General features: G+C 41.7%; 1 protein-coding gene across 4 annotated transcripts in view; it reads right to left on the reverse strand.

The window, feature by feature from the left end:
* Positions 1 to 5445: 5445 nt before the first annotated feature.
* IRAK3 (interleukin 1 receptor associated kinase 3) overlaps positions 5446 to 19561 on the reverse strand; it is a 76620-nt gene continuing 62504 nt past the window's right edge. For 3 of the 4 annotated variants that reach the window (XM_079938190.1, XM_079938189.1, XM_079938188.1), the window contains one exon: positions 10865 to 18703. In XM_079938190.1, coding sequence (XP_079794316.1) covers positions 18188 to 18703 — 516 coding nt within the window. In that variant the 3' untranslated portion in view covers positions 10865 to 18187. Of the gene's footprint in view, positions 5548 to 10864; positions 18704 to 19561 lie in introns of those variants that run through there. The other variant, XR_013830639.1, reaches the window with a different exon arrangement.

A 19561-nucleotide genomic window follows, 5' to 3' on the forward strand; every position in this document is an offset into this window, starting at 1 on the left:
CACTGTGCTACTCTGGTCCAGTGGGCCTGGAGCCCGGCACTGTGGGCTCCTCAGAAAATCGAGGGCGGTTAAAGCCAGGAGACTAAATGAATTCATCAAGAGCGGCTGTGAGAGGGAGAAAAGAAGGGGGGTGGAGGTGGAAGCTCAGAGAATGGCAACACCTGAGGGAAAGGAGGGGGGAGGGGGAGAAAGAGGAGAAGAAAGAAGAGAGGGAGGAATCAAAATGGTAGTAATATAACCGAAAGAGAGTCATTTCTTGGAAGGGGAGAGACAGAGACAGAGACAGGAGAGCGAGAGAGCGAGCCCTTCCGTAAGGAAGTAGAATTCAACAATGTCTGATGCTGCAGAGGAATCAGGGGTGGTGAAGTCTGAATGTTGATTACCAGAATCGGCCCTTAGGAGGCCACTGATTGTCTCAGAAAGACAAATCTTTCTGGCATGGAGGGCAAAGCCTTCCTTCAAGGAACTGAGGAACAAACAGGAAGTAAAGGAAGGGAGCGAGCCAGTGCAAACTGCTCTATCAAAGAGTCTGGCTGAGGGGCTTCCCTGGTGGCGCGGTGGTTGGGGGGTCCTCCTGCTGATGCGGGGGACGCGGGTTCGTGCCCCGGTCCGCGAAGATCCCACATGCCGCGGAGCGGCTGGGCCCGTGAGCCATGGCCGCTGAGCCTGCGCGTCCGGAGCCTGTGCTCCACAACGGGAGAGGCCACAACAGTGAGAGGCCCGCGTACCGCAAAAAAAAAAAAAAAAAAGAGTCTGGCTGAGAATAAGAAGTTAGATAAGATGTGATCAAAGAAGGGGTTTCCCCCTAAACATTGAAAATATATATATAATCATGTATCTATGTTGAGGAGAAGCTGACATGGAAAATAAGAGGTTGACAGTAAAGTACAAAGGCTAAATGACCGAATACAGGAGAGAAAGGGGGTCTAGAGCATAGACGGAAAAGGCCAAGAAGACCGATGGAGAAAGACAGGGAAGGAGAGAAGAGCGCAGGATAGGCAGATCTGTCCACCAGCAGAAGAGGGGGGGCAGAGGCAAGCCCGCTGCCGGTTTTTTCCCTCTGAAGCAGGGGAGGATGGCTCAGAGTCAGAGGAGAGAAAGGAAAGGAGGCTTGGAGGGAAGCCTTCTAACAAGGGCTGTTGGGTCTAGAGGTGACGGACCACCCGAGACCAGCTGAGGCCGGCAGGGCCGCGTGTGTGCAGGCCCGCGTCTGCGGGGTGCTGCAGTGGACTCCCCCTCGACTCACCTGGTACAGACGCAGAGAATGCACATCACAGGGAACTGGAGAGGCACTGGGAGTACGCCGGTGAGAGCCGGAGGGATAGGAAGGTGTGATCCGTGGGGAAAACGCTAGCCATTTCGCGAGAACACCTATGTCCCAGGCGCCATGCTAAGCGCAGCTTGTATATCATTTTATTTAACCTTACGGCAAACCTGTGAAGTTAATAATTACTCTCCTCATTTTACAGGTGAGGCCACGGAGTCTCAAAGGCAGCAGCTAACTTGTTCAATGTCACACAGCTGGTTGACCTTCCCCAGAGTTGATGGATTAAATTGGGCCCTGAGGTTGAGAGGTGGAGCAGTTACATAATGCAAAGCAGGAGGATGGGCTCCAGGAGCGAATTCCTCTCCTAGACTGGATTTGAAGGTCAGTGAAGTAGAGAGCTAGGTGTAGATGGGTCCGTCACATTAGTAATGGATTACCACACCATAATAGCTAGGAGTGTGGAAAAAGGTGCTAGCCAAGGAAGCAAATTGTATGTATAGAAGCAAGAGTATTGAGGAGAGAGGGTGAAAAAGCCAGATTGTGTGAGCCCTGAAAGTGCTGACCTTTTTGCATGGGGTTCAGCAGGGCTAGCTGTGTAATTTGTAGGGCCCAGTACAAAATGAAACTGTGCAGGCCTTTGTTCAAATATAGTGCTGTTAAAGGTACCGAAATATTAACAACTCTCTTTTTTCTGCAGTCACTCTCTCTTGACCTGTCATGGTGTTTTTATTTACTATTTCATGCCTTGGTCCCTTGGACAAGGGGAATCCCTGCAGAGTGAGTGCGGACCCTCACAGGTGCCCAGTGGCGGCTCTGTCCCATGACTCAGGGCATGGTCCACCGGCTTAGCAGTTCTACCTTCCCTGAGATGCTGCACCCCGGCTGAAGGCAAAGAAATCAGTCTCCCCTTCCCTCAACCCACCACGCCACCCCAGAGCAGAAGGACAACCCCATGCCCGGTGCCTGGATTTGGTCGGGCAAGAGAGTCAAGCACACACACTGTGACCCTGCCAGCCTGGAGAGGAGATGGTGCTTCCATGCTCTCCCTGAAGATGGCACAGGGCAGTGTTGCCCCAACTTCAAACCCTACCTGTGCCTGCATCCAGTCCCTCACCAGAGGTGGAGGGCAACAGCAGGAACAAGCACCAGTAGGCTTGTTCTGATGACATGACCCAATCACTGTCCTGGGGAGGGCGCGGAAAGGGGAAGGCTGGATGGGACCCAGGCTGCTGGGGGTCAGGGAAGGGGAGAGTGAGACGCAAGAAGCTGACCAGGGAAGGTGGGGAGGCAGTGGAAGGTGGAGCCCCATGGGAGCCAAGGCTCCAGGCCCCTGGTGCAGGCTCCATTGTTCCATCAGACTTCATTTACAAAGTACAAATTAAAAGGTGAAACTGTTACGTTAGTTTGCTAAGGCTGCTGTAACAAAGAACTACAACTGAATGGCTTCAACAGCAGACATTTATATCATCATATTTCTGGAGGCTAGAAGTTTGAGATCAAGATAGTGGCAGGTTTAGTTTATCTCGTGGCCTCTTTGCTTGGCTTGGAGATGGCCATTTTCTCCCTGTGTCTTTATGTAGTCTTTCCTGTCTGTGTCCTTATCCCCTCTTCTTATAATGAATCTTATAAGATTAGGAATCTCCTTTTCTTCCCAGTCATATTGGATTAGGGCCGATCCCAATGACCTCAGTTAACCTTAAGTAAAGGGTCTTTAAAGGACCCTATTTTCAAATACAGTCACATTGTGAGGTACTGAGGGTTAGGATTTCAAAATATGAATTTTGGGGGGACAAAACAATTCAGCCCATAACAATTGTTAAGAGTTTCAAGATGACCACTGCAAAGCATTAACCCCCAAGCCTGGGACAATTCTGTGCATGGGGGCCCGTGTGACTGCACTGGACACATGACCGTGAAGCCTCCCTGGACTGGGAGGTGAATGGCATAGGAGCAGCGGTGTGCAGCTGGAAGGATTGGACCTCCTCCTCCCTGCCCTAGAGGTGTCAGGTTCATGGAAGAACGAGCACCCTTCCCAGGACCGAATTGTAAAGGAAGCAAAGCAGCGTTCTTGGTGAGAGCCAGGTTTTGTTAAGATAATGGGAAGATATGGTCTTTGTTAACACAATATCTTGAGCAGGTTGAGAATGAAGAGACATTTCTGTGCAAGCAAGTGACCATTCCACCGGACTGAGCAGAGCTGTCTGGGAGGGAGGTGGGCAGTGAGCAAAGAAACCCTGGAGGGAAGACGAGTGTATGAGGATGAGAGAATACAATCAGAAGACTTTACATTTTATGACTTTCAATTATGCTGGTTTTAAATCCTCTGAATTCAGAAACTGAATTAAATTTCAGTTGAGTTATAATGAAATATTAACATTCCTTGATCCAACTGCTGCTGCACTTCACCTACAAACATGGTATGACTGACCAGTGGAAGGATATTTCATGCTGGTCTACCGGTGTTCTCCTGCAGTCTCCATTCCAATGGAGCAACATTTGTGGGGGATAGACTATGAAGAAGTGCATTCTGCAGCTTTCATATACACTTTACTCTCCCACACTGGAAGCAGAAGCGTAATTGGTATCACATCACTGTAGTATTCTAACAAATTCAGCTGCGTCCCTTGAATATTTGCTTGGGGGTCATTACCCTCACTATCTTTTAATAGTCTCTCCCAGAGAACAACAACAAAAAAGACTTGTCTGCATTTATGTGGATAGAAATACAGGCGATTAATAAGTTTAAAGAGCTCCTCTAGTGGAATATCACTACAGGAAATTAATAACATGTGAAGTAGAAAGATAAAAGCAGCTTTCTTACACAGAAAGCTACGTAATGAAAATACTGATATACTGTTGCATATGGTTTTTATTTTCTATTCAAATCCCATCAAATAAGATTATGAAAATTAATTTTCAACTATTTTAATAATGGCAATCATTTTTAAAATTGAATACATGTTCATTGTAGAAAATTTTAAAAAAACAAATAAGCCAAAAAAGGAAAAACATCGTTATAATCCTAACCACTTTCTTTATTTTTATTTGCTTCTAGTTCTTTTTCTATATTTAGGTATCCATATACTTTCTTTTTGCAAAAAGTAGGATCCTATTTTACATAGTGTTTAGTAATCTGCCTTTTCCAACTTAACAATGTAAGGTGAACATTCTTTATAACACTATGTTAATAACTATAGTTATAATTTCACAAATTTCCTGTTGTTGAACATTTAGGTTCTTTTCAGCTATTTACTATTGTAAACCATGTAGCAATGAACATCCTTCTAGCTATAATTTTTGTACCTCCATAGGATATGATTTCCATAGGATAGATTCATACATGTGCCAACAATGTGTCAAAGTTTTTAAGCCTTTTGAAAAAACATGTGTTTAATCAGGTAAAAAAGGCTAAGAACTAGTCCTTCTTGAATAATTATTAGGGATTTCCACATGAAAATAATAATAGAGAGCATACCAGATTAGAGCAACAAGACCAGGGATGAATTTCTGCCTCTTCCACTGAGAAGTTCTAAGACCTTGATTAGCCACTCAACCCTTTTAGGTCTTGTTGTCATCAAACAGGGTTGGCAATGAGGTGGAAATATAGTTGTCCTTGGAGTTAAGTTAGTTAAATCTATACACAGTAAATATGAACAGGAACAAACCAGGAGAGCGTCCACGATTATATAAATGGGAAGAATGGGAACTCAGATACAAACATAACTTTGTCACCAGACATTTAGTGAAATTTCTTTAAGTCCTGTCTGGGCCAAGAGATGTGGGTTGACCAAAGCTGCACAGGAAATGGAGAGTTAGCGGACATGTTGAAGGTGATCACCCAGGCCCTGCCCAGGCGTGGCAGTCTTGGTTAAGCACCAAGTTTCCTTGGAGAGACTACTTCTCTAGGGCATGAGACAGTCTCAAGCTTCCTTCATTGAGGAATACTTAAGATCAACGAATTCCCCTGGGCCATATCATATTGCTTCAAATATAACTTGCCTCCAGGGGGACAATGCACTAATAGGTTGACTTGAGGATTTCAGTTCTCTGGACAGTTATATTTTTTCATTAGAAAGTAGAGAATTAGTATGCTGATTTTTATAAACCTCCATGAACCTGATCAATGCAGCTCTGCCACTGAGAGTAAGTCCATTCCAAACAGACTGAAGAATTCAGGTCTCTGAGATGGCAAGGCTAAGATGGATCCCCAAAAACTCACCAATGTCAATGCCATCCTTGATGGAAGCCACTCCTACTGGGCACGACCTGCTTTTTTAAAGCTGTAACAAGAAATGAACTAAATATTTCATTATGTTTTTCATTTATTCAGTAGATATCCATCAGTATCTAACTTCATACCTGGAGGAGGTCAGCATCTTAACACTGAAAAGAGACATAAATAATATGGTAAAGATTACAAACAATAAGCAAAATGCAACAGTGGACAAACATCTAAATTACTGAGGGAGAACAGAGGAGTGGGTGATTAATCACCCAGGGAAGTTTGGGAAGGATTCATGGAGAAAGTGATATTTATGCTAGGTCGTGGATGGTGTATAAGGATAGGATGCACCTAGCTGAAGGTGGGGATGGGGGAGGAGGGTATTCCAGATAGCTGGAACCGCATGCGCTAAGGCATGGAGATGAGAAGGGACGTGGTATGCTTCAGGAATCATAACAAGTTTAGTGGGACTAGAATGAAAGATACAAAGTCTATGGAAAGGAGGCAGGAAGCAGGTAGTGATGGGATATAAATGACGGAAAAATTGTTTGGGACCAGTTTGTGAAGTCCCTCTTGCACTACTTAAAGAACTTGGATCATATCTTGCATTCAAGATAGAGAAGTATTTGGAAAATGAGATGAAATCAGAGTTCGTTGAATTTATTCCTAATTTTTAAAAATTATTGGAAAGACATTAACCTCAAAGAAAGTACTCTGTGGAGTGCCACATGGTTCTGAAACTGGCCTTATCCTGTGGAGCACTTTTTATCAACAATTTTGTGGATAGAGAAAGCAATCTCATCAAACTGGCCAATGATACAAGTCTGAACAGAACTTAAAGGTTGGATAATAAAATTAAAAATTTTAAGAAAATATTATGATATCACTTATATGTGGAATCTAAAAAATAATACAAATGAATTTATTTACAAAACAAAAACAGACTCACAGACATAGAAAACAAACTTATGATTACCAAAGGGGAAAGGGGAGAGGGATAAATTAGGGGTATGGGATTAGCAGATATAGACTACTGTATACAGAATAAACAACAAGGTCCTACTGTACAGCACAGGGAACTATATTCAATATCTTGTAATAAACTATAATGGAAAAGAACCTGAAAAAAAATATATATAACCGAATCACTTTGCTGTACACCTGAAACTAACACAACATTGTAAATCAACCATAATTCAATTAAAAATTTCTTTAAAGACTAGCTAGTTCATGTATTCAAAAAACGTTTCTGGAGCATCTGTTATGTTTCAGGAAATTTTCTAAGTGTGGCAGGGATCCATCGGTGAACAAGTGAAAGTCCTTGACCTCATGGATTTTTATATTCTAGAGAAGATTGATGATAAACAAATAAATATATAATATCATGCACTGACAAATAAATTGAAGGATACAGTGTAAAAGGTGATAGAGAGTAATAGCAGAGGGAGAAATTATTGGGGAAGAGAGTTCCAGGCAGAGGAACAGCGAGTGTGAAAGTCCTGCATGGGGATGAGCTTGGCGCGCAAGAAGGCTAGCGAGGCTGGAGCTGACTGCTGAAAGGCAGCGTGATAAGCTCAAAAGGTGGGATCAATAAATCAAAACAAACAAGATGGCACTGAAGCACGAGGCATATTAAGTCATTTAAAAATGGTTGGATAGTGTTATAAAAATGCAAATGTAATACACTCTGGGTTTTATTTCATAAAAATCAATTACACAAGGAAAGGATGAAGGAGAGGTGTGCTATCAGCAGGTTATGTGAAAAAGACCTCAAGACCTTGGTAGGTCCACAAGCTCAGTAAGAGCTCGTATAAAGTGATGAATTCGAGAGACACACACACACATACACCGCAGACAAGCACATACACACATGCATATGTGCATGCATGTATCTCCACCCAGCACAACCTTAGACTAAATTAACAGTAACATACCCAAATTAAATGACAGAATAACTAATATTCTTTTCACCTACCCTATTGAAAGTATTACATTTGATTTGACTATATACTTTAAGAGAGTTATTGATGATTTAAATTTTTCCCCAGTTTTCAATGACCAGGATGCTGTGAAAAATAAAAATACCTGCTCACATGTTTTTTTTTTTTTGCTTCCCTTCTCTTCGTCCCAGACTCAGAACTCTGCTAACTTAAAGGTCCTGGATCTCAAGTGAGAAATGATCCCTGTGGACACAACCATGGTTTCACTGAACTGGAAGTTGAGGGACTGTCTTTCGGGGCTCTTTGTGCCACTGAACCAAGAAGAAAGAAGTAGGTTATTACACTGGCTCTGGGGATTGATTGCAGTTTTCAAGGGGAGACCAGATTGGTGAGCACAGCGAGGGCAGGAAGGACTAGGTTGGGAATCCAGGGAATTCTGCTTTGCTAATAGTTCCATATCCAGGGGTAAAAGTTAATGTGCAGTGGTTACACATTAATAAAGGCAGGGTCACTGAGGAATAAGCCTTCAGGAATGAAGGTTCGGTGCACGCCATCAGGGAAGGAAACATAGACAACCAGGGTGCTGGCTGAGGGCAAAGGGAACATGGAAGGAGACTAAAAAAAAGCACATTGTAAATACAAATTAAAGCCTCGTGACAAATTATAGAAACAAAGACCACAGCAGCCATGCATATTTCCTTTGTTTTGTATTTGCGTATATTAACCAATTTTTATTTTTCCCTCTCATTTCTTCTGTACAAGAAATGTTGGTGATGATTACCTTTATTCTTAGAAAATCCAGGTGGAAGATAAATCAAGATCACCTAGAGACAGAAATGATGACTGAAGAGACCTTGTGTCTCCTCTTTTGGGAGAGTGACAGCATCTTGAATTATTTTAGGGTTATTTGTATGATACTATTATTGTTACTGCAAGGTTAAATAAAGGGTACAAGGGTGAGGATAAATGCTGAACAGCTGAAGAGTAGGATTTGTCTTTTGGCTTTTAGCGCCATGCTTGCCTGTCTGTGCTTTCCACTATAGTTCAGACAAAACTGTATTTCCAGGACTTCCCTGGTGGTGCAGTGGCTAAGAATCCTCCTGCCGACTCAAGGGGCACAGGTTCAATCCCTGGTCTGGGAAGATCCCCCATGCCGTGGAGCAACTAAGCCCATGCATCACAACCACTGAACCTGCGCTCTAGAGCCCATGAGCCACAACTACTGAGCCCACGTGCTGCAACTACTGAAGCCTGCACACTCTAGGGCCTGTGCTCTGCAACAAGAGAAGCCACCGCAATGAGAAGCCCGCGTAACTCAACGAAGAGTAGCCCCCGCTCGCCGCAACTAGAGAAAGCCTGCGCGCAGCAACGAAGACCCAAGGCAGCCAAAAGAAAAACAAAAAAACCCCCTGTATTTCCTAGATGCCCTTGGCAGCTAACTTCTCATAATGGGATGTGGAAGAAATAGAGGTTTTTCTTTCCCTGCTTCTTACTGGGCCCCTGGCAGCAGCACAGGTGGTGGTTCCGTCCACATTCCTGCTTTTCTCCTTGGCAACACTATTCCAGAAGCATCGGCAGCAAGTTATCAGCAGCCTCAGCAGTACAGGGGTCGTGGGCTCTTAGTTATACATTTTCCCTTTTTTCTCTTTCATCCATAAGAGTGAGAATGGCTTCCTGTAGTTATTAATCTCTGGGTAACTTCACATTTTCCTCTTTTCGCTCTTCTAGGCTTTCCAACCCTTTGATAGCCAATTCCCAATATTAAATTTCATCTGTTTGAAACACCTAGTAGGGGTTCTATTTCTCCATAAGCACAATCACTGATACAGATGAACGCATGGCCCAGCTTATGCAAAGGAAAAAACGTGGAGCAGATGGGAGAGGATCACTGATAGGCCCGGACAAAATGGAGAGATCAGGGACTTCCCTGGTGGCGCAGTGGTTGAGAGTCCGCCTGCCGATGCAGGGGACGCGGGTTAGTGCCCCGGTCCGGGAGGATCCCACATGCCACGGAGCAGCTGGGCCTCTGAGCCGTGGCCGCTGGGCCTGCGCGTCCGGAGCCTGTGCTCCGCAACGGGAGAGGCTGCGACAGTGAGAGGCCCCCGCTCGCCACAACTAGAGAAAGCCCTCGCACAGAAAGGAAGACCCAACACAGCAAAAATAAATAAATAAATAAACTCCTACCCCCAACATCTTCTTTAAAAAAAAAAAAAAAAATGGAGAGATCAGATAATGGGAGGTCTTTATAAAGTCAAGGACAACATACTGTGATTCCTGATGTGTAGCAGCTTCAGGTGGCGATAGGGTCCAGTGTGGCCATGGGAACAGTGGCTGAAGGGAAGTTTAAGTGTGGCTTCACTGTAATCAATGAGATCTTTTAACTGTGATGCAGTAATGCTACTTGGTTCACTCACATGACTATTGAAATCAGGAGCGATGATGCCAGGATATGAGATGGGGAGAAAGAAGAAGACATGTCAGACTATGCCTTATAAAATATGGCGATAATTTTTTTATTAGGGAAATACATTTTAATGGCCAAGACAGGATACTAGCAATCACATGAATTATTTCTCCTGCTTCAAACTGCCAGACAGATGCATAATGAAAATGTCAGAGATCGCTCTGCCTCCTATCACAAAGCAAACGGCCTTAGAGCTGCAGGCAGCGAGTTAACGTAAAACGTGCATATTTGGCTTTGTACGCATACTGGGAGGTCAGCACACCCTTTCCTCCAGGTATATAAAATAAAAACAATAAAAGGTCATTAAAAAAAATTGATTAATATTTGCCCTTGGCTGAAGTCACTGCAGCCCTTATTTAAAAATCCTGTTACAAACATTTAAAAACATCACAAGATCCAGTGTTTAATGGTCCTGCAAGTACACCATAATTTGCCTGTACACTTTCAGAAGGACATGAAATTATCATTAGTGAATAATGGGACTAGGAAGACCACCAGAAGTTATTTCTACCTCACTCCAACGTGCTGTTCAGAATGATTCCATTTTACACTGTATTTATGTATTGGATTCCTTAACTTCTCTTTTGTTGAAATCTTTGTAATGATGGTACCATTGGGATTACCTGGCATTTCCCTTCTAGGAAACACAAGAATAGCACCAACACATTAATTTAGTATAAAAGAACAAAATTTGTGGCTCTGTTACGCTCTTAAGAAGCCAACATTCATTTATCTTTTAGCTGGATTTGCCTAGGAAGTGTTTTTATATTTACACACTCCATAACTTCGTTATGTCCACAACAGTCCCAGATAGAGCTCATCAGAATTGGTATTTTACCCTAGCGTATACTTTGCTTTTTCCCTTTATAATTCATGTGTTATTGTGGATCCCGTTAGCTTTGTTATACAGCCTCCACCTCTACCTGCTGGGGAAAAGCACGGTAGTCAGCCATTCTTTCTCTGCACTGTTGCAAGTTTTATTTTCAGTTGATAATGATAACCAGAGTCTACTAAATTCAGCAAGTTAAAATTTTTGTGTAGGCTAGAAACGGATAGTGGGGCACAAGTCTGGGGTGTGGATACTTAAGGGTGAAAAATTTATCTCCCCAAAGATCTTTAATTTAACTGTAGGTTGCTTCTTTTTTTGTGTTTTTTTTTTGTTTTGGGGTTTTTTTTTTTTCGCGGTACGTGGGCCTCCTGGACCGGGGCACGAACCCGTGTCCCCTGCATCGGCAGGCGGACTGTCAACCACTGCGCCACCAGGGAAGCCCTAATTTAACTGTAGGTTGCTTCTTGAAGTACTTGAAGCAAGTATAGATCTTAAGGGTAACTTTTAAAGATTTTACCAAAATCAACTAATATTTAATTACAGATATTCTCAGTTGTGTACTGTGATCTCTTCTCCATTCTTCTGTATTTCAGCTTGTCTGGTTTTTGCCTGTTGGACTTTTCTTTTATAAGCCCTCTCAAAACTTGTTACTCAGGGGATACCAGACAAATCTATGTGGGAGCGTCAGTCACTAGGGTTGGAAGACAGAAATAATAAAGGGCATTGGAATAAAAGCATTATTACCAGTTGCCAGTTGTTACCGAGGGCACAGCTGAGCGAAGAGTCAGGCAAATGTAGAAATCTAGAGAACATTTTTTTCCAAAATAAAAATAGCTTTATTGTTTTCTGATAATAAAAGTGATACATACTCATTATAAAAACTTCAAATACATAAAAGTCTAAAGAAAGTAAAGAGCACCCAAACGCCACAGCCCAGAAAGAAACCATCATTAACTTTTTAGCGAAGATTTCTCTATGAAACACATATTATTTAAAAATATCTAATGTTATAAATGGGCCCATATTAAACATACTATTCGGTAGTCTGCTTTCTCATTCAATAATATTTCAGGGACAAATTTTCTATAGCAATAAACACAGATCTAAACAATTTTTAATTAGTTGCATACAACTCAATTGTATATTTGTGCTGTAATTTATTTAACCCATCTTCTATGGAAGGATATTTAGGCTGTTTCCAATATTTTAATATGCAAACACTAAAAAGTACATCTTTGCCCTCATGTTTACGCACTTGTGAAACTTTTATTCATTAGGATAAATTCCTAAACAAATTGCTGGGTAAAAGTGTCTCACCATTTAAAATTTTGACATACTACCTTCTAGAAAGGCTGTACTAATCTCCACTCCTGCCAATAGTGAATAAGAATACCCATTTGCCCATACTCCTGTCAATTGTTTTAATCTTTGCCCATCTGTGAGGACAAAATTAATAATAATTAAAAATAATAAAAACATATTTATTAGCTGTTTTCATTTTCAAATAGGGGATACTTTTAATTTTTTAATTTACTCCTTTTCAGAGCAGGTATTTCCTGGGCTTAAATAAAGAATTTTCAGTTTGTCTCCCCATCAGTGTGAGTCAGAATGAGAGTCAACTTCTTGGAACCTCATTTTCCTTGATCTTATAGTAACAGAACCCAGCTCAAGAGCTTAGATGATGTGTGAATGCAGCTAGCATAGAACTAAATACACCAATATTAACTGAGTCTGAATCTCCTGCAAGTACACTCTTCCTACCTTCCTACCCTCTATCCCAATTAACATTTGTCTATAAGAAAGTTTTAAAACTAAGGAGCCACTGAAAACCATTGGAAATACTCTCTTGCTACTTATACAGATGACCACAAAAATTTGCAATTAGGCAGATGACATCAGTAAGAAGGCTCTTAAGTGAAAGTGTGGTGGGTAATGCAGGTTTAGTAGGCATCTTTGGAATAAAAATGCCTCCCAAGGAAATACCTGCAATAAAATCTAATGGACCATCAAATACACATAAATAATTTGGGACAGAAAGATGGAAGCAAAATACAACAAACATCAGTTTATTCCCTGTCAAAATGTTGGCTTATCATTGCGTAGACACGGTTTGGGAATGTTTTTCACCGTGGAGCAAATTTATAAGCAACATATACAATTTCTAATTCCTCTTTTCAAAGATATCACAGATGTTAATATTTGAAATTCATAACTTTCATCCAAGAATGGTGAAATGGAACCATTTAAGCAAATGATTGGTGACAGTCTGGATATTAGAAAGACAGACTTTGGGTGCAATCTAGATGACCGTGTTGAGACACTAGATACCAACGATTCTGAAGAGGTTTTGAAGGATTATTCAATTCATTCATTTTACAAATATTCGTTGGGCCGTAGTATGTGCCAGGTACTGTGCTAGCTGTTAGGGATACCAAAGGAGCAAGATATAGCCTCTGCCCTCACGGAAGTTTCAGTTTTATGGAGGAGAGAGAAGTCAACAGGCAGTTCCAGCTTGGGGTGATGGTGCAGTGAGGCATGGGTAGATGCTTCAAATTTCTTAGCAGAAGCCTGCTGAAGATGGCATCAGTAGCCCAATGAATGCCCTGAAGAAGTCATAGGTCAGTGGAAGAAGTGCTGTCATGATTGCCACAAAGTATGCCATAGGCACTAACAGCGGAGCCACAGGCTAGCGTGGAGACATGAGCTATACCACAGGACAAGGAGAAAACCTCTCTGAATCCTGACAAAAGAGCTGGCAGAGAAGCCAGGGTCTATGTCTGGAGAATACTCTTTTTTGAGACGACTCAGTTTGGCTGGTCCCACGGAGATCTGCTGGTCAGTGATAGAACTGAGATTACAACTCTCCCACAGTATTTCCTGTTCATCCACTCACTCATTTTTCACTCAAATGTAAGTTCCATGAAGGCAGGGATTTTTGTTGGTTTTGATCTTCACTGTATCCCCAGCTCTTAGAACAGTGTCTGACACAAAGGAGGCCATCGGTAAATATTTATTCAATGAATGAATGAATCCACTGAACTCATATCAAATGACTGCAGAGGTGGGTGCCTGAAGCAGAGGAACAGAATAATGAAAAAGGCAGGAAACATGGTGAGGCTTCTGTCCCTACTGAAAAGTTTTAGAATCGACAAATGACCTTTGCATAGGGGCTTGAATCTGCAGTGGCTTCTTTGTGTCATGTCGAGTACAAGAAAGACCATGGGCTTTGAAGTCTGACAGAGGTGGGTTCAAATCCTGGCTCCTCCAGATCTGGGACGACCTTAGGCAAGTTACATACCCACCCTGAGTCAGTTTCCTCATCTATAAAATGGGATTCATACCTTCACGGTGGCTGTAAAGGTTAAATGAAAAAAAATATTCCACAGCTCTGAACCCGGTTCCCTTTGCCCTCACCGCATCCTTCCAGCCCCAGAGATGGGGCTGTGCAGGGGTCTGGTAGAGCTGTGGACCCCTGGTTCCCTGGGTATCCATCCTGGAGTGCTTCTTGGGTGTTCTTTTCTATTTCTCTTAACCCCTTCTCTCTTTCCAGGAAACTTCTCCAAGACACCTTCCTCGCCCTCTCGAAAGTGCACAGTAAAAAGGGTAAGACCTCTTCCTCACCCTTTCAGCCCTTACTTTCGGTTCCAATAGTTTATGGTTCAAATAACAGATGTCACTGAACAGTTAACTTGGGTAGATGCCTTTTCGTCCTTTCTAAAATGTTTGCTCCTTACTCGGTACCCTAGTAGCTAACACAGTGCCTTGATTCTTCATAAATGCTACTCACATAACCCTCACTTCCTAGACTCATCATACCTCAGGTCATAAAAGCTGTTTTACACAAGAGGATGTACCACCTTATGAAACTTCACAATTATGCAGTGGGTCACAGATCGTTATAACAATTCTCCGGAAGCCAATAAAATTGACTACGTCAGAAATCCCATACCTAATTTCAAAAACAACAAAATACTTTCTTCATGTTTTGGGGATTGTAAAATGGCACAAAAACCTATCAAGTAAATAGGATCTGCCTGGAGGATTGCCCATGGTGCGTTATAAGGATGAAGACGAGTGCAATTCTTTACTAATTCACGTTTGCTGATCAGAGGAAACACTTGGGGGCTCATTATTGGTTTCTTCATGTGTCTTAGTCTTTACATCATGAAGCCACAAAGGTATCCTCTTATTGCCTGTAGCAGGATGCAAGATTTAATTCCTAACAGTTAACATTTATTAATGCACCCACTAGAAGGCAAATCTAGTAAGGACTGCATCACTCAATAGAAAATTCTGGTAATTTCTAGCCACAGTGGTATCTGCTTACCATATCATTAATTAGGTTATTGCCAGCTAATCTGACTTGGTCTTTAAGATGTCTAAAATAGTCACACCCTAGCAAGGTGATCTAGTTAAAAAGATCATTGACTAATAGTATTTCTAGAGCTTCTACTCAGTGCTAAGCAAAATCCCATGGAATAGGTTGGGAGCTAGCAATCTGTGTTTTTAACAAGCCTTCCATGTCATTTTGCTGCATGTTAAAGTTTGAGAAACACTGTTTGTTTTTTGTTTTTTTTTTTTTGAGAAACACTGCTTTAAGTCAACTAAGCAAGTTCAAATCAACATCATACCAACGGATTACACATGTGATGAATAATGGTGTGGGCCTGCTGTCAATCAGAGCTTCCTTAATGATCTCTCTTTGAAGGTACTGGGGGATTCGGATTCAAAGTGAAAAGCAGTTTAACACAGAGTCAGTTCTTGATTATCTTGATTACCTCGTTTGAATTATTAGTGGCAACTTCACACAATTCTAGGCTTATTTGCCCGATTCAGCCAAAATACTTTCAGACTACATAAGACAAGCTGAATCGGCCTCAGAATGGCTGGCGATATATAAGGCCAAATGTTGAAGACTTTTACTTACTGATTCCTTGATTAACGTGTATAATCAAGAGTTTTCAAACCGGACAGGTCACAAGAGGTAAAATCACATGAGTCTAGGGTAACCCTTTCCCCTGATAGTCTTAGCATATGGGCAGTTTGGGAGCACTGTGAACACATTCTTCATGCTCAGATGGGGAAGACATCACTGGGCAGCCAGGTCCCCCCAGACCAGCCCTCAGGGATGGCCTCTCCCAACTGCTTGCCTGGGGCTTTTATTTGGCTTGTCAATCAGGCTAAGGCTTATTGTGTTTTGAACCTCACTTCCTGCCATGAGATCCTTTTTCCCAGAATTGTAGCTCCATGTTTCTGACCTTGGTCTGTTAACCTGACCCTGATTGCTGACGACTTCCTTCTTTGATTAATTGTTCTTGAATCTGGACTCCAATCTGACTATGATTAACTCAACCGTACTGACTTATCAAAAAAAAAAAAACCTACAAAAAACAATCATAGGCCTATTCCTTTGATGCAGAGAAAACTAGAGGTCTGCCCTTTTATTATAAACATCCTGGAGAGGGAGATTCTGTAAATCCTCTGGAAATGGTTTTCGTGGAGTGTTTCTGTCCATCATCATAAAGACAGTCATTATCCCCACTTTGTTCATTTACTCCGGAATGTTTATTATAGCTGAATTTTTGATTATGTGGGTTCACAGAGATAATGTAACTCAATTTAACTTATAAGGAAACACCTGCTCTGTATAGGATAACATGCTAGGCCCTGAAGAGATGGACCCTACACAGTCAGGGAATGTGACAGACAGAGTAATGGCCCCAAAGATGTCCATGTCCTAATTCCAGAAACCTGTGAATATATGACTTTAGAGGAGAAAAGGGACATTGCAGGTGTGATTAAATTAAGGATCTTAAGATGCAGAGGTTTTCCTGTATTATCTGAGTGGGCCCCATGCAATCACAAGGATCCTTTGGAGGGCCAAAGAAAGAGGAAGTGGTGATGAAAAAGAGTTCAGAGAGAGATCTAGATTTAAAGATGTCATGTTGCTGGCTTTGAGGATAGAGGAAGAAGCCATGAACCAAAGAATGCATACAGTGTCTAGAAGCTAGAAAAGGCAAGGGAACGAATTCTCCCCTAGAGCCTTCAGAAGGAATGCCAAGGACTTCTGACCTCTAGAACTGTAAAATAATTAATTTATGTTGTTTTAAGCCACTAAGCTTGTGATAATTTGTTACAGCGACAGTAGGAAACTAATACAGGAGTTTACCATCTAGGAAGAGAGAGATGATAGCACAGGCAACTTGGATATAATTCAGAAAGTGACAAATATAAAACAGAAATACAGAGACATTGCTACAGATGATACAAATGAACTTATTTACAAAACATAAGCAGATTCACAGACACAGAAAACAAACATTGTTATCAAAGGGGAAAGGGGGGGTCAATTAGGAGTTTGGGATTAGCCGATACGAACTACTATATATAAAATAAACAACAAGGTCCTACTGAATAGCACAGGGAACTATATTCAATTTTCTGTAATAAACCATAATGGAAAAGAACATGAAAAAGAATATGTATATATGCATCTAACTGAATCATTTTGCTGTACACCAGAAACTAACACAACACTGTAAATCAACTGTACTTCAATTAAAAATCTTTAAAAATGGAAAAAAAAAAGAAATTGCTATGGAAATGCTGATAAAGTGATTACTATTGGCTGGAAAGATTAGGAAAGCTTCCTGGAGGATGGCAGTTATGGTGGGCCCTGAAAGACTGGGTAGGATTTCAAAAGGGGGAGATCTAGTAAACACCAGCAGTAAAGGCACAGAGTTGGAATCAAAGAAAAAACTGACCTAGGCCTTTATGACCAGCCATTTTCTTGGAACAAAAATGGCTTGATTAAAATTTCATACATTCTATTCAGGATATAATCGTCTCTATGTAAAAAAAATTGTAATAATAGTCAATATTATAGGAGATAAACTATCTTAAGAGTTTAAATACAGAAATACAGATCTTGGGCATGTCATGGCTCATGTTCAGATAGGCAGACTTGACAGGGATGAACAGAAATATACTAAGAGTTGATTGAAATAAGCAAAAAGGCAATTCTTTAAAAAGGTATGGTATCTATTAACATTTACAAGTTAGACGTTTCTGACGACCTTCGCAAGCAAGCTAAACCAAAACAAGGGAATCCAACTGAACTGAGTGTACCTGGCAGACTGGAGGCTCTGAGGAGTCACGTGGATGCTGAGGGAGAAGACACTGGAATCCACTTCCATTTTGGTAGGTTTTGATTGTTTTGTTGGTCTGAAGTCACAGTCTACAATCTTAAGTAATTCTGAATGGTTCTAATTTAGTCCAGGTTTGATCATGAGGCAATGATCGTGCTAAAACAAAACTTTAAGCCACTCTGTTCTACAAGTTGGAAGGAATGGAATAGAATTGTTCCGATCATCGATCTGCATTACCCAAGTTCACCATCAATCATCCTCTTGGCGCTCCCAATAAAGACAATGTCTTCCCAGGATGAGACCTGTACTCAGGTGCCTCAGCAATACTTGCTTTCTTCTTTATCTTCTGGTGAAACTGATGCCTTTTTGCACTGTTCACATTCATTCCAGGAAAATTCAGAGGAACAGCTGGCCTCCACTGGCATGCTCCTGTAGGAATGCCCTGGAACTTCCGCAGAAGGGTCCCTATTCACACCAGAGGCCCTCACATCCTGGGATGGAGCTGCAGGCTTTGGAGACCAACTTTCTTCACAAGCAGAACTGGGCACGTTGCTAGTGTCCTCATTCCTCCCACTCCCTGTCTTTCTGTCAAAGCCCAGGAATGTAACCTCAGACTGGCTGCATTCAAAGGGAGTTTTCTGAGTCGTTCTCCCTTTTCTCCAACCTTTATCGTGAGGCAGCGATGGATTATTCTGGTTTTCATCATCTTCCACTGGAATACTTGGTACATTATCGAAGAACAGAGGAGAAGGACTCCTGAAGGACTTCAAGGATGTGGGAGGATCTTCCGCAAAATACAAGCTGGCTTGAGTACTTTCAAGGACAGTTAGGACCTGATTAACCAAGAAGCCAACACACATTGGGTGAAGTCTGAATAACCTCTCCTTTTACCTTTTTTTTCTGTCTACCTATTAAGGAATATTCTCTTATTTTCATGAAATAAATTCAACTATAGAATTTGAAATGCGAAGGAATTAAAGATTAGCTAAACTCCTTCATGTTAATAAATTAAGTGACTTGAAGCAAAGTAGAAAAGAAATTGATTATCAAGAGACCTGACTTTATGCCTAGATTTGCCACCAACTACTTTGTGACCTTGGATGAATCTCTTATCATTTTTTACTTCAGCCTTAATATGTGGAGGATTGGAAGGGGTCAGGGGATGGTGAACCCAATCTATAGTTCTCAAATGCCAGACTACCTAGGGAAGCTTTCTTAAAAAACAGATCCCTTAGCCCCAACCTAAAGATGGTCATTCAAAAAATATGGACATGGGGGCCCAGGGATCTGTATTTTACAAGCTTTGCAGTTGATTTGGATATGCAGCTGAATTGGATATGCAGCTGAATTGAGAACCATTAACCTGATATAAAATAACATACATTTACACACACACGTAATTTAAAAAATACCTATAGAGAGCTTTATAATTTACAAAGTGTTTTCACACACATCACCTCATTTAACCTGCACAAACGTTAATATCCTCACTTTATAGATGAAAAGGCTGAGGCTCAGAAAAGGGAATCGCTATCGCTGGCCAGTAAGGAGCAGACCTGTTGCCTGACCCCACGTCTTTCGGCTCCCAATTTCACGTTCCCTCCACTATATATCTCAAAGCTCCTTTCCGGGCCCAAGATTGCAGGCCACACAGCTCTTACTTGTGGTGTCAGGGCTAGAACACAGCTCTC

Source organism: Stenella coeruleoalba, assembly GCF_951394435.1.
Source record: "Stenella coeruleoalba genome assembly, chromosome: 11".
Taxonomy (NCBI): Eukaryota; Metazoa; Chordata; class Mammalia; order Artiodactyla; family Delphinidae; genus Stenella; species Stenella coeruleoalba.